The following is a 23,287-nucleotide window of genomic DNA, read 5'->3' as shown; positions in this document are numbered from 1 at the left end:
GAAAACAAATTGATAAATATCTGGAAGGTTTTGTTTAACAGTATTTTAAGAGAAGGAGAAGTACCAACGTCCTGGAAGAAAGCGGTGGTAGCTGTAATACCTAAAGAGGGTAAAGATCCATCAGATCCAGCTTCATATAGGCCCATTTCAATACTAAACCATGATTATAAAATGTTCATGTCTGCAATGGCTAAAAGAATGGCAAAAGTAATGTCAAAACTGATATGGATTAGTGTGGTTTTGTGGGGGGGGAGACATTTGACAGCATTAACAGAACATGGATGATCCAGAGGGAAGCAAAATGTAAGAAAATACCACTGTTGGTGGGTCTTGCTGCAGAGGAAGGATTTGACAGAGTAAACTGGGACTTTATGAGCAGGACAATGGAAATATTTGCATTTCCTGAAACAAAAAAATTATAAGCTTGATTAGGAGGATATATGAGGGATCGGAGGTAAAAATTGAAGTGGGTGCAGTCCCGTTTGATGATTTCTGCTTGAACAGAGGAACCAGACAGATGTGTCCTCTTTCCCCTTTATTATTTGCATTATATTTAGAGCCATTGGCAAAGAAAATAAGGGACTCAGAAATTCAAGGAAATAATTGGTATGGTATTCAAGAAAAGCTGCCTTTATTTGCAGATGATATTGTTTTACACCTGACAAAATCAGAAAGAGACATTGCAGTGTTGTGGAACATTTTGAGAATGTTTCAGATCTTTTTGGGATACAAAAGTAATGAAGCTAAAACAAAGGCAGTAGCAGAGGTAAATTATTTACCCACTCATGAATTGGTTCAAAAATATCCATATTTATGGGGACATGATAAAAGTAAGTATTTAGGAGTGTGGTTTAAAATGATTCTAATGTGGCAGCTAAGGATGTATGGGAAGAGATGAAACAAAAGATAATACAAAAACTGGAAAAATGGAAGCTTTGTTATATGGATATGGATAATAAGATACAATCAGTAAAAATGTGTTTAGTCCCTTTAGTCTTATACCCAGGTCAGGCATATTTTTCTCAACCAGGGGAGATGTTGTGGATAGCAATTAATAAAGAGCTGAATCTGGGAGGGGAAGATGGTAAGAGTCAAGTGGGATAAGCTGATTCTTCCATTAAAACAGGATGGATTATGTTTACCCAATTTGAAAGGGTATTTCAGAGCTGCACAGTTAAGGCTCCTATGGATAGCACAAGCAGAAAACTATATATCAAAGTGGAAAGGGATGATGATGAAATGGGGAAGCTCAAAAAACAAGGAGGGACTGGGATTTTGGATGCAGGCCTTTAAGGAGAATAACAATCATGCAGAATATTATATCCATAACACAGTAAAAACTATTCTAAGAACTAAGCCAACACAGGATTGGAGAAAGGATATTCTGCTGATAGAGATAACTGCAATTAGGGGTATAGGCAATAGGCAAGGGGGAGGTTGGAATTGATTCGAGAAAATTGGCAAAGGAATCAAGGTATTGGGAGAAAATAACTAGAGGGGGGAAAGATGATAGAATGGGAAGATGCCAGAAATTTATTTGGACTGCAGGTTAGAGATTCCCTTGTGTATCAGGGATTGATGTCAGAGTATAGGCAAAGAGAAAGAAATAAGGGAGTCCTAAACGAATGACTGGCACTGGTGGAGTTTTTTAGTATAATCTAGAACAGAAGCTGTCATTAAAAAAGGAATAATTAATAGAGCATATAAAAGATTGCATTATAATTATAACAAGCAATCAGAGGAAGTTGGAAAGGATTGGGAAGAGAGATTGGATAAGCAATTCACAAAGAAACAATGGGAGGATATATGTACGTTTCCCAAATATGCAACACAATCTAGGAAATTTAGGATTTTTGCCTGGAAATGTTTGCATAGTTATTTCTATACCCCAAGTAGACTCTGGAGAATTTTTCCTCAGGCAGAGAGCAAATGTTGGAGGTGTGATGGGGAAGAGTTAATTGGGAACATATTTTTTGGGAGTGTGGTGAATTGGTGGGCTTTAAGGATTCCCTGCTGGCTGCACTGTTGGAGATGCTGGGTGGGCAGATTGGTCAAATGAAGGAGATGATTTTTCTGAGCTGTGGTACAGAATCGGAATTGCCTAGGTATAGTAAGGCTTTGCTGTGTCTAGTAATGGTGGATGCCAAAAAAAGCAATTACTAGAAAATGGAAATCAAAATATAAAGCTACTATACTGGAAATAGTGAATATAGTAACAGAGATAAAACAACTGGAACTGAGATCTTTAGAAAATGGTAGGAGCAAACCACATAGGAAAAAACGGAAAGTGTGAGAACAATACATACAGGGGAGGAATGAAGATTAAAAGAAGGCTGGACTTAAATGAGCTGTGTAATGTTTGAAAATGAGTAGATTATAAGTGATGTATAATTTGTGCAACTTGATGAGTGTCAGTATGGTTTGTGATGTAAAATGCTTGCAACTAGGATTGTGATAGTGTGGTTTGTTTTCATGTATATAAATGTATGATTCCTTATGTCGTAAGTGATGGTTTAATAAAGCTGTTTTTTTTGTTTTAAAAAAGGGGCAGGAATTAAATAATTTATTTAATGTTTAGGTTACATGATATATAACAATATATGTGAAGTATAATGTTTGTAAATGCTGATTTGTTAATACAGTTTGATTACTTTTGTATAAATGTAAATTTGCCACTGTCATAAGTAATAATTCAGTAAAGGTGCGTTTAAGTAAAGCATTCGAGAGAAGATAAGTCACTTCTTAAGGTTTTAGACTTGAATGGCAAACAGAGCAATTTATAATTATGAAGGGGACCTAGGCAAAGCAACCATTTACTGTGACAGTCTTTGTCTGGAATCTGCCCACAGACACATTTACCCTTTTTAGCCGATATGAAACATTCAAAATTTCATAAAGAAGTAAAAATGAGGGAAGATGTCCAAAGTGGGGATACTTATCAGCTCAATGGAATAGAAGCTGGCACAGGCAGTACAGTTGATGGAGCAAAGCAAAAATGAAGATTCTGTATTTGTGCTGGTGGCAAGAAAGTGTTGAGGATTTTCACCCCCAGATATCACTTGAAAGTGTTGAGGATTTTCACCCCCAGATATCACTTATTTACCACTTCTTATTCTCATGCTTTGGGCTTGTACTGATGTCCTGCTTGAGAGGAAGACACCTAAGCTTTGGTCTGCTGGCCAAACTTTTGGTATCCCTTTCAGGATACTTCCCATAAGTAGTGAATACTGCAACAGTTACTAATGAAGGGACATCACTGAGAATGCAGCAAGGTTCCATGGAGAAGCAAGAGGAGACGTGAAGTACTGTGAGGGTCATTTTCATTTATTTTTACTGAAGCTGGAAAGTTGCTGAAAAAAAAATCTTGTCCAAAATGAATGTCTTGCAATAACAGTATTAATGATGCCTCAAAGAGTAGGGTCCAGGCAGGCAGCAAGTGCAGTGTTCAAAGAGGCATTTTAAGCAGAGGAGTGCTTCATTTTAAGTCCAGAAAATCTGATGCTGAGGTGTCTACCATCAAGAAGTAGACACCACACACCTTCCAATTTTAGAAGACTGGTGTAAAAAACAGCTTGATACTCGTACATAAGAAAAAAAGACTAAAAAATATTGATTGCTTTTATTAATGCTGAAACTTCCTACTATCAATAAAGTGTCTTGGCTTTTTATTTGATCAAAAAAGTTTGAGACAGAATTCTCTAAAATCTAAACTCTAAAATACTAGAGCAATACCTGAAAGCAAGAAAAAAGTCTTGATTTAAAATGTGTGTGTATTTATAATAAAAGCTTTAGCTTCTTGAGTAAAGGGGGTTGTAATGTATGTCTTCTATCTTTATGAAGCACCTTCATCCTCTGTCAAAATTCCTGTATGGGCCTTAATGTTGAAAATTGGACCTTATTTGTCATGTTGCATAACTGTCAGAATTGTAGGCTGGCAGTATACTTCAATAGTAAACTCACTACTGGATGTGGGTGTTGCAGGAATTTCCCACCATTGATGTGCGTTGGTCATGAGGACAAAGCCCAATGATGAAACAAAGCCAACTCTGGTACCCACACCCAGGAGTGGGCTATTCCTATTATACAGTGACATTACTTAAGAAAAAACTTGCTTACCTTTTAAGTAATGTCTTTGCATAATCACACTTTAGTATTCCTCCATGAGTTTTCAGTTGTGGGAAATCTGAATGATGTAGTGTGCATGCATTCAGCATGTGTGCTGATAGCTTTTCCTCTTAATATGTGGGTCATTATAGCTAGTAGCTGTGATATCTATTTGTTAACATAGCTACTGGCTGTTAAACATGCAGCTGCAATTTTTCTTTATATCTAGTATTTTATTTAAGAGCTGTGCAGCTCTTGAATAGAAGAATTTTTAACAGTGTAAAGCAGCAGCCCAGGGGTTTGTTTCCAGGACACCGCTAGCATAGAGAATCATTTTTGCCCCCCTCTCCCCTAACTTGTATTCTATTGCACTGCTTAATAGAGTATTTTTTTAGTGTATGGGAATATTGGGCAACTTAATGTTTACAGACTCTTTTTACTAGAGCAGAGATGATTTTTTACAGACAGACTTCTTTCTGTGGGGAATGCTGGATTATTAGCAAGTTGGTTAGTGTGTCCAATCAGCAAGCATGTTTTTTTTAAATTATGTACATTTAATTGTAGAATTTCTTTTTTTTTTTTTGGGTCCCCTCTGTCTGACCTCATGGTACCAACTTGGCCCCCCTGTGCCCCACATCCATACAGTGTCTACCAACCATCCTCCTACCCTCTAACTATTCTGGTATTTCCAGGGGCTGGATGTGCATCCTAAGGCTGTCCTCTGGGCTGGGACATCTGTGCTTCTGTCTGGGGGGGACATTTTATTTTATATGCCCTACCCACTTTCCCTTTCCTTGCTCATTCACCTTCATAGATTATGTCCAAGGACAGCTCCCCTCTATGTATTACTCCTCCCTTTTAGGAATGTCATTAATGTGTGGCCTCCCTCCTAGTGCAGGCATAACCATCCCTCATGCCACATTGTATAATTTCTTTGATATAGCTTGCTGCCGTAACATTCTTACAGAACAGATATTTTTTTAACTTGATTACTCTTATTTCTTAAGTGGTCTGTTGTCCATCCTTAACTCCACTCACACACACACACACACACACACACACAACACCATCTTAAAAGAAAGAAAAAGAAAAAAAAAGTGGTTAAGGAAATTAAAGGGAACAGTAGCTCCCTTTTCAAATGAAATAAGTAGTGCAAAATTATCTATCACTGGAGATTAGAGTCCCACCAGCACTTGTTGATCAGCATTTGTACAGAACACTAGCTAGACTTCATATGAGCACATATCTTGATTTCTGGACAAGCACTTATATAAAGTGCGATGCTCTGCATGATCTCCGCTCTGTACATAACACTATGATCTGGAATGGTTTACTATTAAATGGAACATGGAATGTTAGCAGTTGGAAACTCGAAACATAGATGTTCGAATTTCCATCTTGCCAAACATCCCCATGTGTGAAAGTTTAAATCAGCCAGCGAATGAACAGTGCATTCACTGATACAAACTCAAAGTACTGTGCAGAGATCGTGGTACAATGTGGTGTGGGAAATTCATCCCTTTCCTCACTGTAGTGCGATCTCGGAGTTGGAATATATAATTAGCAGGGGGTGTCGGGGGGCTTGCCCACCTGCAAAAATGTGAAGTTAGATATAGGAGTTTCCTTTACCTGAGTTCCTATATGGACATCACGTCATCTGTTCAGCAACAATGTTGAATCTGCTGAATTTGATCAGCTGATTTAACATTGTGCCATTTTGTAAATGTGTCTTTTGGTCTGTTATTTTGGCTTTATGAATGGAAATTATTTAAAATTTCATCATTTTAATAGTAAACCATCTGGAATCCCATGTATTCAGCAGTCTGAAACTAAATGCTTATGAATGGCGACACATGCAGTCTGTGTTCATCTCTTATGTCTAATTTATAATTATGAAATGATGTACTTAGCAAGTTGTTGTTAGAACTCTAATTGACTGAGGGACAGAACGTACACTGAGAGTGGCAGGCACATCCTCAGCATGAAAGAAACTAATGAGATACCAGATGAATCTGTGATGGGACCTTTTCATCATAAATGTCTCTGATTTCCAAATCAAAAATAGGAAAAAATTATGTACTCAACATAACATTACATCTGTGGTGTCTGTTTTCAGTCTTCCTCAACCTGTGGGTTTGGTTCTGATACTCAGAACCGACTCAGCCGCTTCTATATCATGTGGTAACCAAAAAACTCTTGAGCTTATCCCTTACACACATTGCACCTATCCCACTTACCACAGATTGAGTTTGCTGATAGACAAAAGGAAAGATTAGCCATAAGACATTCATTGAGATTATATCTAGAACCACAGTTATATACCAAGGGTAATAATCTGCTAATCATCTGTTCCTCTAGAATTCCAGGGGTATTGGAGTTGGAGGGAGGGGAGATGAAGAATGAAAATGGACAACACGGATGGAACATTATGGTAAGTACATAAGTTCTTTATCTGATGTAAATTTTTCTTCTAGCCTCAACCTGTGGATCACAGTCTCCAGCTACCTTGGTGGACTCGAGGATGTTCCTGAGCACCATTGAACCAAATGATGTTCTCCCCCTGGAGACCAGATTCAATTTGTAATGAGCAATAAAAGTATGGGGAGTAGCCCAAGATAATGCTGCACAAATACCATCCATGGAGGCTCTAGATTGGAAGATTAAGTTGAATGTGCTTTCAAAAGTTTTGATAAAGCAATCCCCAATTTGTTACAGATGAAAGAAGTGCAATCTGTAAGCCATCTACCAATGCCACTTTGTTCACAGGTTTTCCTAGTTTTGTTTTTGAGTGAGAGATAAACAACTGGTCATATTTTCTGATAGCCTTTGTTCTGTGAAGATAAAGCCGTAATTGCATATGAGCATCTAATTAAGTGTAAGCAACATTCACCCTTATTAGCAAATTTGGGGAAGAACACTGGTAGGTTAACAGTTTGGTTGATATTAAGTTCTGAAACCACCTTTGATAGAAAAGAGGGGTTGGTTCTTAGTGAAACGCTACCCTTGTGAAAAATTAAATATGATGGTTTACAAGACAAAGCTTGAATTTCTGAAATCCTTCTGGCAGAAGTTATAGCCACTAAGAAAATAAGTTTTCTAGGACAGAAACTTAAGATCAAAATCTGCTGCCAGTTCAAAAGGGGGGTTGTATAATTGTTTGCAACACCAAATTTGGGTCCCAAGGAGGGGTTGGAGCTTTGTAAGGAGGCGGTAAAAGAAGAGCATCTCTCAAAAAAATTTTACAAAGTTTTTGAGAAGCAAGTGATGAGTCTTTAAATCCAGTATGAAAATTGGCTATAGCTGTTAATTGAAATTTAATAGTAGAAAATGAAGCCCCTTCACTGAATAATGAGGCTAAAAATTCAAGAATTTTATGAATAGGTGCTGAAAAAGGGTCAGTGTTATTTTGGCATGCGAAAAACACAAATCTTTTCCCATTTACTGATGTAAAGTTTATGCTTAGATGGTTTGTGAGAGGCCAAAAGTATGTTTCAGACAGGGGAAGAGTTCATATATTGTCTAGCTGTTAATGGAATTGGAGAAACCAAGCTGTCAGCTTGAGGTTCAAGATATCCAGGTAGATCATGCTGGTCAGATGGGACAGGAGATCTGGAACCAGGTCCGGAATACAAGGTTGGTGAATTAGGTGAGGCCAAAGGAAAGGGAACCAAATCTTTCAAGGCCATTAAGGTGCAATGAGGATTACTTTGCTCTTCAGCCGGATTGCTTTCTGTAGAAACTTTGGAATTGGAGGAAAGGCATAAAGAAGAGTGGAGCATCAGTTGTGGAGAAAAGCCTCCCTCGGTGATTCCCCCTGAGGGGGGGATAAGGCCAAAGCAGTTGCTGCAGTTGTTTAGGGGAAGAGACGAAAAGATCACAGCAAGGCTGGCTCCATTGATAGAACATTCTCTCCAACAGTTTTGGATTGAGGGACAACTCATAAGGCAGGTGCATGAGTCTGCTCAGTTTGTCTGCAATCACACTGGACTTAACCAGAATGTGCATTGCTGTGAAAAGCAGTTGAATGAGATTGCCTACTCCCACACTCTTGAGAGCTTCTCAACACAGGAGATAGGACCTAGTTCCTCCTTGCTTTTTGATGTATCAAACTACTGACACATCCATTTGAAAAGCAATTGTCCCCGAAGGGAGAGCATCCTGGAAGGCGTACAATGCTAAAAAGTACTGTTCTCACCTTTAAGACATTGATATGCAAATTGGGCTCTGTGGGGGACCAAGTGCCTTGGACAGTGTTCCCCAGATAATGCCCCCCTCCACCCTAACTGGGAAGTGTCCGTGGTCACTATGGCCTTAGGTTGAGAGGAGGTGAAAGGACGACCTTGTGGAATTTGTTCTGACTGAATCCACCATTTGAGATCTCTGTTGCAAATGTTGGTGAATGTAATCAAAGTTGACACTGGTTGGTGTAATATTGACCATTGTGTTGTGAGCAGCCATTGTAAAATTCTCGTGTGATATCTGGCTAAGAGGACTAGAGTTGTAGCTGCTGCAATGGATCCTAGGGTCTTTAGAATCAAGGGTGCAGTTACTTTTTTGCTATTGATTATCTTCATGACTTGTGATCTAATTCTCTATAGTCTCAGTGGGGGAAGAGAGGCTATTGTCTTTGTGTTCAGGATAGCTCCTTTGAATTCTAAGGTCTGAGTTGGTTTGAGGTGAGCTTTTTTATAGTTTATGGTTATCCCCAGGTAGGAACATGTCTGCAGAACCTGGTGTCTTTCCTCTAACAATTGATGCCTGGTCAGAGCGCTAATGAGCCAGTCATCTAAGTATAGAAACACACGGAATCCCAGCCATATCAAGTGAGCTGCTACTACTGCCATGCACTTGATGAACACCCTGGAAGCTGTGGTGAGACCAAAGGGCAGAACTCTGAACTGATAGTGACTGGCTTCCAGCTAAAAAGAGAGAAGCCTTCTGGATTGCCTTTCCATCTTTTTATGGTAGTACGCATCCTGTAGGTAGGTCTGTTGACCACATCCAGTTGTCCTGTTACAAAAATGGAAGAATGGACTGAACTGTGACCATCCAGAACTTTGTTAAACTGATTTGTTCAAAACACTGAGATGCAAAATTGGTCTTTAGTCCTGTCTTTTTTGGCACCAAAAAGAATTTTGAGTAAGTTCTGGATCTTCCCTGGTCTGGTGGGACTGGATCTTCTCTGGTCTGGCTGGACTTCTTGGATGACTCTTTTTTCTAGCAGTTTTTGAATTTGTAGTACTGCTTGTTCCCTCTGACTGGGTGGAACATTGGGGATTCTTTTGCAAATGGGGGAGGGGGGGTGCAAGTAAAAATGGTATAATATAATCGCTGGAATTTATCCTCTGCACCCTGGTATTTGATGTTATTTGTATCCAGGGTCTCTCGTGCAGGGATAGTCAGCCCCCGACTGCCTCCAGAGGAAGACAATCGGGCCCCCTTTCAGGAGAGCTGAAAGGGTCTGCCATAGAAAGAATCTCTGTACCCTTGGTTTTTGCAGCCCTCCTCTGCTGTGAGGGTGGCATCTTCCATTGAAGTTCTCTCCCTCTACCACAGGGGAACCACCTCCACGTGTGTGTTGAAAAGGCCCTTGGGGCTTTTTGAACCCATCTTTTCACTACTTTGCTGGTTCCTTGAAATGGATCATTGAGGAGTGGAAAAACGTACACCCACAGCAGACAGGGTCTTTCCATCTTTCTCACACCTGGACAAAGTGTCTTTAACTTTAGGGCCAAACAAGGATGTGCTGTCAAAGGGAGCACTGACGAATGAAGACTTGAAAGGCTCCACAAAGTCACATAAGCACATCTAGGCATGTGTCCTGATGGCATTGCCTGACCCTGCTGCTCTTGTCCCCCCTTCGGCTGCATGAGAAATAAGCCTCATGGATAAGTTGGATATGGACTGTAAAGTAGCCAACTGAGAAGCAATAGACTCCTGAACCTTTTCAGAGATGGAGCCTGAAAGGGTATTTGAAAGTTCCTTAATTAGAGCCCTCTGCAGTCTGGTGAAATGTGCCAAGAAATTCAAGGACTGTAACGCAAAGGTCATTGAAGCATAAACTTGTTTCCCAAACCTGTCCATCACTCAAGACTCCTTGTTTGGTAGATGGATAGTGGAACTTTCTTCAGCTAGTTCCTTTTTTGTTGCTGCTGCTATGACCATGGCATCAACAGGCAAACCTTTTGACCAGAACTGTTTATCCTCCTGGGTAGTGATACTTTTGTCAGGTCTCCTGAGAATGGGCTCATTGGTGTCAGGGACCTTCCATGTCCGCTGAGAGATGAACTCAATGAGGCCATTGATGGCAGAATTACTCAGGAGATAGATGGGCTGGTACCAAAAGCCTGCAGGTACACAGACTCCTCAGACAAAGGATTATTGGACTTCCAGGTACTTCTCTGTTTTAAGATTTCTAGGATGTCTCCAAAGGAGACATCATCAGGCAGTGATCTTGGGGATCCTTCGCCCTCATCAAAGTCTGTGTCTTCTGGGATAGATTCCTCTGGGGAATCCAAGTTCTTCCTTTTGCACTTCTTCTTATGGACCTTCTCAGTGTGGTGATCTGGGGACTTAGAAGAAGAAGGTATCTCTTCTGGGACTCTTGAGGTTTTTGTGTACTCTGTCCTTGTGGAGGCAAGGGTTGAGACTCTGAACGTAGGTGTGACAGGGATGTGTGTTCAGAGTAGGAAGGGGCTGACTGACTGACTGCTGCAGGCATAGCTCTCTCTATAGCCTCAAAAACTGATCCACCAAGAGAAGGAAAGGACCTTGGATCCAAAAGGGTAGCCCTGGGAACTGTGGTCACTTCCTGCTCCGAGAAGATCCCTCTCGAAGCAGAAGCCAGATCTGAGCTGATCCATGATGAAGCCTCGAGGTGCAGAAAAGGCTCTGAAAACATAGGAGTTGACTGTAGAACTGTGGAACCAACAGGACAGATACGTCTCTGAGAGGTCTCCGGTTTCGACTGAACCAAAGAGCTCAGAGTAATTATCAGTTCTGAAGATAAAGACCTCATCGGTTCCTATCCAGATAAAACCGTGCAGCTTGGAACTGCAGTCTCTTAGGATTTCAAGTGAAGTTAAAGGAGGAAGTAAAGGAGGAGTATCTGAAGAATGAAATCCTTGACCTGTCAGGGTAAGAACTGAGATGGATCCTGTCATACCTTGCATCCAAAGATTTTTCTAACCAGTCTCTCCACATCGCCTTTGGTTAGGCTATTAGAGGAACAGATTAACATTACAGAAGGTGATTTAGGTCTCTGCAAGAATGGTGAAGGAAGTCCCTCTGGAAAGGGATCAATTGAGGTTGAATAACTTGTTCTTGGAAGAAAATTATTTGTTGAATCCTGTAACTATGCAGTCTGATCCAATGATCTTGGCACTGAAGTTTGTCCTTGACCTGGAATTATAGGAACCGAAGAGCTAGCTGGTTCCGATAGCTGACTTATCGTAATTCTCATTTCAAATGAAACAGTCAGAGCTGCTGTTTTTGTCTTTTTCCCTGTCAGTTGCTAAGGGGAAAATAAACCAAAATTGTTGTCTTTTTTGAACTTGGAGCCAATGGAAAAGTTGGTACTGACAAACTTTTTTTCTCCATCTTCTCAGATACTTTGAAAGATGAAGAGGATGGAGTAGAAAAATCAGATTTACTTCTTCATTTTTCTTTAGAAGTGGCTCCAGATAACTCCTCGCTGAAAGAAGACAGAAGTAGGCTGTTCAAGATTAATTTGTTTTTCTGCTCAATGAGAGCTCTATGGCTGAAGGAGAGGCAAGTGGAGCAATCCCCCTGAAGATGGAGGGGGCCTAAACAGTAAACACAGAAAGAATCCATGTCAGAATAAGATATCTTATGACCACATTGCTAACTACGTTTAATTCCAGCCGGAGCATTTTCCTTTTCTGCCACATTTATTCTCAATACACACACACACACACACACACACAGAAAAACCTGAGGAAAATTTTATTTTTAATAAAGAGAGGATAAAAAAATGTCAACAGTGATAATGAAGAAACTACACAAAGTGTAGGAGGAAAATATCAGCAATGATATTTAGAATAGACCAAAGTGTAGCGAAAGGGAAATACTAACAATAGTATTTATAGTATTGACGTACAAGAAGGGCAAAAGGGTAAGGGATTTTATGAACTATAGAGAAAATTACGAAATATAGAAAGGATTTGAAAGTTAGAGATGAATGTATTAATATAAATCACTTATCTGCTCTTGAGCTATTGGCACACATTTTCATGAAAAGCTACAAAAGAGATCTGAAGTAACTGGTGCATTGTGGGCAAGGGATAAGCTCGAGAGTTTTTTGGTTACCACAAGCTATGGTAGTGGCGGAATCAGCCAAACCCATAGGTTGAGGATAGAATGAAAATTGACAACATTAGAGCTGTGGTTAACCAAGTTTGCAGATGACTGTAAATTTACTATTGTACTTAAATCCCCTTCTGATAAGCAAGATGCTGCTTGAACTTACACATCCAAATAGCTGGTGCTCTGAAAATGGGCTAAAACTAAATGCTAAAGAAATACAATATTTTTGCTTTTAGCAAATAAACCCTGAAGTCAGCTTATAGTATAGAAGACATCCTACTCCAAAATGAAGAATATGTGTGAGACCTTGGAACATGGGTCGAAAACTCCTACTTTAATTATCAAGTTGCAGTAGTGGTCAGAAAGTCCTTCGGTCTAGCACAGCTGATAACAAAGGGTATTTCCTTTAGAGTTAAATACATTCTTAACCCCCTTTGTGTGACTTACAAAACATATTAAGCAGTTGGAGAGACCCTAAAGATTCTTGACAAAAAAAGATCAAAAGCCTAAAGGATGTGAGCTACCAAGCAAGGCTTGGAGGCCTTGTCCCTGTATTCAGTGACCTGTAGACTCCTTAGGGTGAGCATTCCAGGCCATTAGAGATACGGCAATCCAAGACCTCTCTCTCTGTCTTTCTTTCACATATTGGTAAGTCCAGTGAACATTACAGCTGTAAACTTACTTCAGCAAATAAACATGGTGGGAAGACATACTTACTACACAATGACTACTTATCTGGAACAAAGCACCTGTATGACTGGTCTATCACTCCTTGAAAAAGGAGATAAGATCTAAAGGTGGTTACTGGCAAGGTGTAAATGGCCACATTATCCAGGGGCCTTGTGCATCCTATGATTCATTTACCATTCATAGCCTGAAGGGAGGTATCAGCAACCTCCATGAAAAACTCAGATCTTGAAACTTGTGGGTGGGCTAGTGCAAATTGAAGTTAGAAAAATGCAGAGCAACACATGCATGAGGGGGAAACTAGTGGTAGCTTAAGTGTTTTTGTTGAAACTGCTTTTAATTATAAAATTATCAAAGAATGATAGTTTAGTGGTCATTTTGTGTTGTGCATTTCTGTAAGAATTAAGATGGCTGCATATCTTTCTTACTGTGTATTTGCTTTAGTCCAGTCTAAGTCTTGGAAACCTTCTAAAGAAAGAACAGGCCTTTACAGTTTCATTTTTTTCCCCTAGATTGTATTGTCTCAGTGTAACTGTTAACTCTAGTTCTTATAAAGGGCAGAACTGATTTCCTTTTTCTTTTTTCCTCCCTCCACAGGTTAAAGCGTACCTCATGTGCTGCAAGCTACGCCCAGCCTATCTTATTGCTGTGAAGCAGGAGCCTGCGAGGGCTGTGCATCTTGTTAAAGAAGTGCTTCAGGTAGCAGAGAAAATTGAAGATGGAGTAATGCAAAGTATCTGCAAACAGTGGCTCTCTGAGCACCAAAATAAGGCTGTGATGAAACCAATATTGACTGCACAGAGATAACACTTTTCACTTGGGCTGATTAAAACAAGGATTGAAACACAGCTGTACATCCCAGTTTCTGAACTAGAAATTGTGCAGTGTATGAATGATTTCTGCCAGTGCTGCTTTCATTTTCAAGTAGGAAAGAATATTTCTTTCAGGGGATGCTCCAGATTTCATGAGATCCAACAGAGAGACTGTGGACCACACCAGTGCATCAATTTCCTTTCTCACTGTAGATAACTTTTGAATATGTTATATATAATCATATCCCGTTTGCACAGTAACACCTTTCCTGTTACCAAGCCTGAAGTCAAATGGATATTATGTCCCTCTTGTAAGTGTAGCAAACAGTTTGCTGAAGTTTCATAGCCTGTGGCACAACTTCATATTCTGGCAACCAAGTGGTATTCTTTGTCATAACTTTTATTCTGGTACAGGAAGTCAGAATACATTTGTTCTCCAGAATTTGTACTTGCGACAGTTGTGGTCTGAAACCTACAGACTTAATTGTTTCTCCTTAATAACAATGGAATGGCCAGGTTGGGTTCTCCAGATAGGAATATTTGATAGGGCGTATGTATAGCAGGAAATTATTTTTTGTTAATAAATTTGTAGGTTTCACTTGCAGAATACTAAGCCATCTAAGTTACAAATTTTTAAAACTCAATATGAGAGCATGCGTTTGAGTTACCAGTGTGACACAGCTGAGGTCACGTTTCGTAGCAGTAAAATGTGTTCTCATATTTCAGATGCAGAACAGCTAACATAGCTCAGGAACCATAAAATTCACTTTTGTCAGAACCAATACAGATCTTGCAGTATATAACCTGTGCTAGAGCTACATTAACACAGTGTACCATTACTTCAGAGGCTGTGGCCATTGTTTCTCAACTCAAGATGTAGACACCTAAATGAAACCAAGATGTTACAAGAACAGTAACTTAAATATCAAAGCTATCTTTTATAGTGTCCTTTTAGGCTTTTACTTATGACTGTAAATGAGAGTAGTCTGAATGCAGTAAGGCTGACTGAGGTAGGAAAAGCACTCACAGTAGCATAGATTCTAGAGCAAGGAAGCCAGTGAGCTTCCAAGCATATAGTGACAGTGCAATGGGCTCATTCTTTATGTGTTAGTCACAGATGCCTCATAGTATCAGGACAATAGATTTCCAACTTAATACTGTGTATTAAATGACTGATAAGCCACAACAGGTCATGCATTGTTATAATTTATTGCATCCCCCATGGGCATTACTAAGCAAGTGCAGGGACCTGATGTCTTTAGGTCCATCAGTAATGAGTAAATGTTATGTTTTTCAGTGAGTAACCTTCATGTTTATCCTTTATTGTAGGACAAGTTCCCTGCATGTTTGCCTGCAGTTATGTAGCTTCCCCCCTCAAAAAAAAAAAGCATCTTTAAATCAAACCTTAACTGTACCCCCCTCAAAAGTGGTGCTGGTTCTGAGATTGTGTTCTGTGTTGTCAGGCAGAGTTTTCTGTTTTAGGAGTAAAAATAATTGTCTGAAAAAGCACAAGAGTCATGATAGTTTATTCCACTAATAAAATAAAATGTGTGCTTTGTCATATTCCAAAAATATGTTATCAGGTGGACTGGTGATACTAAGCTGGCCCTATATTTGGGTGCCCTGAGGGACTGACAGTACCATCTGGTGCTGCTTCCTACTTTGCCCTGTTGCTCCCCCCATGATCCATGAATCCATTCACATGGGTATAGAAAGAAAATGGTTGCAATGATACTAACACTTGAGGCCTGGAAATTCTCAGTACCTATATCTTGTCATTCTCTTTTTGAAACTCCTATTATGATGACATTTTTGCATACAATTTCCATTTAGACTGAGAGGTTTGTACCCCATCTTATGCTATTCTCATTTGATTGTCCCTTATTACCGTGACATTTCTACTTTGCACATTGAGTAATGAAACACAGAGAACTGTATGAACAAATGATGGTGGTTTGGTGCACTCTGCCCACTACAATGTACGCACTTTATATGATTCTTTGGAATTTTCTGAATACATTTTTAAATGCAAACATAATAAATGACGATGATACTACTGTATTTTTATTTATTTATTTTTACAAGTATTCAGTTTGGATTTTTGCAGGCTGTATTTATTGGCTAAACCAGCATTTTGAAAATTATAGGTAGTGAATGGAAACCCATAGTTTTCATTCATGGTTCATGAGTAAGGCAGACAATACACACACAAGTTATAGACATTTATTATAAATACACATTTAAATATAGTAGAATGAGCACATTTACATTTATTACTCTTAAGTAATTATAGATACACATTTTAAGATGGACTATATACAGAGTAAGGTGTACAAGATCAAGAGTTGTGTAAAACAAGTGTGGAAAGAAACAATGAAATAAACTGAATAAAGCTGAGAAAGGTAAGTAATATCACAGTTAGTCTTTCACAGGCTAGAGTTCAGTTAACAGACAAGCTGACTGCCGATTTTTTGAAGATCACGATGTATATTTCTATACAAGTTGAACAAATTCACAGAGTTTGCTTAAATTGCTAAGTAGGTATTCACTACAATCTGTTTATCTGACTTTGAATGCCATCACAGGAGTTAAATGTTGATATTTTCTCATCGTATATCATTAGCTCAGCACAATTATGATTTTTTCTCTAGCTCCTGCACTTTTTGGGAGACCAAGCTGGCATCTCTTCTACATGTGCCAAGTAGGAAGGTGCTCTCAGCCCCTGTGGACTCTAATTCTTTTTCAGGCATTCATACAGATCGTGATTGCCAATGTATATCATTGTAGAGTTCAAACGTTTCATGCCTAAATTTCTTAAACTTTTAAAAGTGTTCCTACTCTGGTCAGTACCAAAGACAGGATGTGCACTTTCTTTACTGCCTGGAAGAAAAGCATGACATGAAACAGTGCTACGAGTGCTAACTCTCCAACACAGCCAACCACAAGAGACAGACAAATATGAGTCCTATATCGCTGCAAAGCAGATGGGCACTGTGGTGGATGGCCAGTGTAAGGACCAACATGAGGGTGCATTAGGAAATCCCTATGTCGTGCTGGGCAAGCAGAAAGAAGTAAGGGCTGTGCAGTCCATACATTAGTCAAAGGTTACGACCACATAGTCGTCTTATGAGGCAGCTTCACATTGCCTTTAAGGAGGAGGCTCATATTTAGCTGGTGGAGGACTGTTAAACCAGTGACAAGTGATACACTTACAGCAACTTAGGGAGTGCTAAAAATTGAAAAAATAAAAAAACAGCCACCAGAGAATAAACAAGTCTTTGCTTTTTAATACGCCACCAAGAACACACAACCAAATGACTAAGCGCTTTCACCAGGCTTCAACCACTGGCTTCTTCAGAATCATTTAGTAAAACATCTGCAGCTTATTAAATATACAAACAACTAATTGATTAATTAGTTAATTACATCACCTGACCAGCAAATTTAACAAAAATCATTGCAAAACAAAAATAAATTCCCACATTCCACACACATAAAATCCATCTCTTTCTATACAGTTTTCTCATTCCAAAAAATACTAAAAGTTAAATATTATATATAAATTCATACAATAATGCCCAAAACCAGATTATATTGTTTATAACAACCATATAAATTATATAAATATAACTTAGGGAGTGCATCGTGGGAAGTCAGTATAGCCTCTGTCTCAGCTTCAAGCATATGGAATATTACCATTCCCAGCCAACTCATGGGGAGCAGTCCTCTGAGCTCCTGTACCTTACAGTGAAATCTTGGTGGTCAGAGGTGGACTTGAGTAGTCTGTTATTCTCCGATACTCATACTCCCCACCCCTGAACTGAGAAAGGTATAATGTCAAGGCTTAGATTCTGTGTACCTCCTCATTTTGTTTAAGCTTGTAGGGACAGCTGTGAAGCTAGATATATGCAAAGTTATTAGTGCCTAGTTTAATTTATCCCTGTTGGTGTGGCAGCACACATACTTATAGAATAGGGACTGTTGCCTGCATTGGTACTTTTCTAAATCTCTGACTGACAGTCTTCCTGAATCCTGTGACCTGCATCCTAGTGCTCTCCAGCCAGCAATACACTTTCATACACTGGCCTGTCCCTTTGTGTTCACCTTAAAAAAGGCTTCAGTTAGTTATGGATAAAAATGTGACTTCCAAGATGGCTGCACACTGACCAACAGTTTAACTTCAGCTCTCCAAGAGTGAAAACAGAAACTGAGAAAAAGGAGTGCCTTTGAAACTTTTTTTGGGTAAAATTCAGTTACTGGCTAGTAAGTACACAGCCTGGATGCCAGCAAAGAAGAAATTTGGAAAACAGTTATGTACTTGCCATAACATTCCATCTGTGTTGTCCATTTTAATTTTTCATCAACCTGCGGATTTTGGATCTGACCATCTGATCCAACTCAGCCGCTTTACAAGCTTAGCATTCGAAACTCGAGCTCCTTTTCTCCATCCTACAATGCCGCATTCCCCCAGATAACCTCAGATCGAGTTTGCTGCTAGCATATATGCAGTATATATATATATATATATATATATATATATATATTATATATATATATATATATATATATATATATATATATTATATATATATATATAAAATAAAACAATTTTAGTAATAATCATACAACCACCATACAAAAGAAAAGGACAGAGAGTGCACAGAGTTTAGGGGCTCAAAACAGGAACTGTGGTTCCTACTAGTATCTCTATCTGGCCTTTCATAACTATGGATAAGGAAGAAGTAGGGCAGGGAGGTTGAGGAAGATTGAAAATGGACAACACAGATGGAATGTTATGGTAAGTACATAACTTATTTATCTGATGTCATTTTCATTCATTCCTCAACCTGTGGGACAGAGTCTCCAGCTACAGCAATCTAGGGTGGCCCTCATGGAAGGATATTCCGGAGCATTGCAGAGCCAAAAGCAGCCCTATTCTTGGAGATAATGTTCAGTTTATAATGTGTAATAAATGAGAATTTGATAGTGAAGCAGCTGCACAAATAGTTGAAACTCTGGATCAAAAATCTTGAGACGTCATGGATCTCATAGAATGAGCTTTGCCAGGCCTAGGTAAAGGAATACCTTTTGAAGAATAAATAAAAGAGATGCAATCCCATAACCATTCAGCCAGTATGTATTTGGCAACTGCTGTACCTTTTCTAACATCTGAGAAAGAAATGAATAGTTGATCAGATTTCTGGTATGATTTTGTCCTGTACAGATAAAAATGCAACTGTCTTGTGAACATCCAGGAGATGTAGCATGTATTCTCCCTTGTAATGAAAATTTTAGTAGTGTAATGAAAATTTGGAAGGAAGACCAGTAGGTTGATTGATAATTTCAAGTCTACCTCAGCTGCAGGTTCAAAAGGGGGAAGAACTAATGCCTATAAATTCAAAGTTAGGTCCCAAGGAGGGGTTGGATATTTGGGGGGAATGAAGCAGAAAGATACCTCTGGACAGAGCAAGAGTTTTCTCCACTGTAAAAATCTGAAATGGCTGCCAGTTGAACTTTTACCATGGAATAACTGGCCCCATTTTGGAAGAGGAAAGCCAGGAAATTACTGAGATAGTAGCCATAAAAGGATCTATCAGCTTCTGTTGAGCCCAGGTGGAGAATCTTTTCCACTTGCTCTTGTAGATTTTACTGGTAGATACTTTGTGGAAGGAAATCAGAAACTTTTGGACTGGGGATGAAAGCCTGGAATGTCTAGCCATCATTGGAATTGGAGAAACTGTGTGGTCAATTTTAGGCCTTGAAGATCTGGGTGAGTCTGTCTTGAGGGATGGGATAGTAGATCTGGAAGAGGCTCCATTGTCCAGGGAGGGCAAATCAGTTGAGACCAAAGGAAAGTGAACCAGACTTGGAGAGGCCAAAAGGGAGCAATAAAGATTACTTTACTCAACCGTTGTGCTTTCTGAAGAAATCTGGGAATCGGGTAAAGGAGGGAATGCATAAAGTAGTCCAGGGGGGAAAACCAAGGACTACAGCATCTCTTGGTGACTGTCTTTGAGGGGGGATCAAGGCAAAGAATCTGATGCACTTGCTGTCGAGGAGGGACACAGAGATGGCAGCAAGCTGGACTCCATTTGAGGAGAATCATGTTTGCCACTGACTGATTCAGAGACCACTTGTGAGGCATCAGTAAAACTGTGCCAAGCCTGTCTGCTAGAATGTTGCTCTCCCCCAGAATGTGTGTTGCAGTTAGAAAGTGGTTGGTAGATATCGGCCATTGCCACACTCTCATTGCTTCTCGACACAGAAGGTAAGATCTGGTTCCTCCTTGCTTGTTGATGTCCCACACTATGGACATTTTGTCTGTTTGAATCACAATAGCCCCTAGAGGGAGAAAGCTGTGTACTGCTTGCAACACTAGAAGAACTGCTCTCATCTCTAGGACATTGATATGCAAGTTGGTCTCCTAAGAAGTCCACGTGCCTTGGACAGTCCATCCCAGAAAATGCCCTCCACCCCATCTTGGAGGAGTCCATGGTCAACATGGCATTTGAAGGAGGAAGAACAAAGAGGCATCTTTGGCTGACTTCTGCCACCAAGCCATCAAAATAGAGAATCTTTGCATACACGTGAAAGCTTAATTGGTTGGTTCAATGGTTAATGGAGTAAAGGCCATTGGAATGATAATGTCCACTGTAGGATTCTCATGTGCAAGCATGCTGTAGGTAATATCGTTATCATAGCAGTCACCAAGACTAATGCCTTGAGCACAAATTTTGCAGGAAGGGCCAGAATTTCTAGGATCTGCGAGATATGTATTTTCATGGTTGAAACTGTCTGGAGGTAGGTAGGCTATAGTTTTGGTTGTGCCCAAGTGTGCTCCAATAAAAGTCTGTCAGTTGAACAGGAAGTCACTGTGATTTTTGCATGTTGGTTATGTCAAGAGTGGGATCTAGTTTCAATAGGTAGCCCCTGGTTTGGATGAGTAGATGCCTGGTCAAAGCAGTTAGGAGCCAGTTGTCCAGAAATGGAAATGTGGAATCCCTGCAGTCTGAAATGAGCTGCAACTACCGCCAAGCATTTGGTGAACACCCTGGGAGCTGTGGTGAGACCAAATCGGAGCACTCAGAATTAGTAATGGCTGGCTCCCAGTCTGAAGCAAAGATGTACGGTCTGGAGCACCTGTCCATTTTGATATGGTAGTACACATCCTTCAGGTCTATCGAGCACATCCAGCTGTCCATCTTCAAAAGAGGTAGGATGGACTGAATCATGACCATCCTGAATTTCAAGTTCTTCACTGATTTATTCAGAGATCTTAGATTCAAAATTGGCCTTAGGTCCCCTGTCTTCTTCAGTACTAAAAAGAAATTTGAGTAGATGCCTGATCTGACTTAGGAGCGACCTCGTGGATGACTCTTTTTTGGAGCAGCTTTGTAATTTCTAGAGCTGCTGCCTCCCTCTGATTGGGTGGCATATCGGAGAGGTAAGTCTTTGGTTTAGAGAGATTTAAAAAGGGAATTGAGTATCCTCTGGATATGATCCTTTGTACCCATTGGTCATTTGTGATGGCTTTCCAGGCTTCTGAGTGCAAGGATACATGCCCCCCTGACTGCCTGCAGAGAGGGGCAATCAGGTTACCTTTCAGGGGTGCTGAAAGGGTCTGTCCGAAAAGGAATCTCAAGATCCTTGATTTTGTGGACCCCCTCTACACCAAGGGCATCTACCTCTATAACTGTTTCCCCCTCTACCCCTGGGGGAAAAGTGTCCTTGAGATTCCTGAAAAGGACCTCAAGACTTCTTGAACCACAGTTTTTTTACTACTACACTGATTCCTGGAGAAGGATCTTTGTGGCATACAAAAATGGATTCCTAAGTTAGACAAGATCTTTCCATCTTTCTTGCTACAGGAGAGTGTCTCTCTGACTGTGGTGCAAAACAGTGACAAATCATCAGAAGGTGCATTGAAAGGTTCCGCAAAGTCTCACAAAGGAAGTGCTGGAATTGGTGGTCCTTGAGGTGCCTTCTGCAGTGTGGGAAAACAACCTCATGAATGAGTTGGATATCAGTTAGAGTGGCCATTCTGGAGGAAAAGGTATTGCGTTCCTCATCATACGTGGACTCAGGGACCGAGCTAGATAGTTCCTTGATTAAATCCCTGTGTAGCCTGGTAAAGTGAGATAAGTAGTGTAGCGCTTGCAAAGCAAACATGGCCGAAGTGTAAATCCTCTTTCCAAATCTGTCCAAAGGCCTAGACTCCCTTTTTGGGGGGGTGGACAACAGAGCTTTCCTGAGTCAGCTACTTTTTGATAGTCGCCACAACAACCATGGCATCTGCCAGGATCCCTGTGGTCTAGTGCAGTCTGTCTGTGGGGGTACTGAGTATCTTATCCACCCATTTGTTTATGGGCTGAACAGTGTCCGGTTCCTTCCATGCACTGGTAGATACTAAATCAAATGGATCTACGGGGAGGCACCCAGGATATAGATGGGCCAGTGCCAGAAGTTTCCAAAAGCACTTGTCTCCTCTGGGTTAGAGTTTTGAGAGGACCATCCACCTCTTTTGGCAGAAGATCTCTGTGATGTCTGCAAAGGAGACATCATCAGGTGGAAATCTAGTGGACCCCTCCCCTTCTTCAAAGTCATTGTCCATAGTGACCGATTCCTGAGGGAAATCCAGGTATCTCCTTTTCCACTTCTTTTTCTGGGGGCCTCCCCAGTGGGATGCTCTGGGGAGGTATTGGAAGAAATTTGGAGTTCCACAGTTGGAAAAGGTTAGCGGCTTTCTAGGACTGGCTGTCCCAGTGGTAGACATGAGGTCTCAGTCTATTCCATAGAGATGAGAATTGGATCCAAGGATGAGAGAACCAGGAGTTCCCCATGATGGGAGAGGACTCTTTGCACCACCTCAAAGGCAGATGAACTACGAGGACCTGAGAGTCATCCCTCTGGAGTTGAAGCTGTCAGCGCAGATTTCTCAGGAGCCCCCATAGTCCTCCACTCCAAAGGGGGAGTTGGCACTGAGCTGTTGAACTCCAAGGCTCCAAGGGGGAAGTGACAACTCCAAAATTTCTGAGTCGAAGTAAGCCACCCCAGACTCTGACATCTAAGCTTCGGCTCCAAAATGCTGACGCTGTTGGAGCCGAGCCCATCAGGGAGGTGGGCGGACTCAAAGTAATTACTACAGGAACCAACAACTCCAAAGCAGGAGGTCAGATCAGAGAAGGAGCTACAGGACAGAAGGAAGAATGTCTGCTCACAGATCTGGAAGGGGACTGAGCTGGCAAAACCCCCATCTGAATCTAGGTCTTGAGAAATTGTCACTTCAGTCTATCCACCTCATGTTTGGACAAGATCTGGGAAGACCTGACAGAAGAGAAACCTGATGGTGGCCTTGACAC

At 40.5% G+C, this 23,287-nt stretch overlaps 1 protein-coding gene across 2 annotated transcripts in view; it reads left to right on the top strand.

Moving 5' to 3' along the window:
* ZFYVE26 (zinc finger FYVE-type containing 26) overlaps nt 1-15,984 on the top strand; it is a 3,506,023-nt gene extending 3,490,039 nt beyond the window's left edge. For both annotated transcript variants that reach the window (XM_044074068.1, XM_044074069.1), the window contains one exon: nt 13,714-15,984. In XM_044074068.1, coding sequence (XP_043930003.1) covers nt 13,714-13,923 — 210 coding nt within the window. In that variant the 3' untranslated portion in view covers nt 13,924-15,984. The remainder of the gene's footprint in view (nt 1-13,713) is intronic.
* Nucleotides 15,985-23,287: the final 7,303 nt, after the last annotated feature.

The sequence above is a fragment of the Protopterus annectens genome, chromosome 6.part0 (assembly GCF_019279795.1).
Source record: "Protopterus annectens isolate FY-2018-M chromosome 6.part0, PAN1.0, whole genome shotgun sequence".
NCBI classification, from domain to species: domain Eukaryota; kingdom Metazoa; phylum Chordata; order Ceratodontiformes; family Protopteridae; genus Protopterus; species Protopterus annectens.
This window is presented reverse-complemented; position numbering and strand designations above follow the sequence as displayed.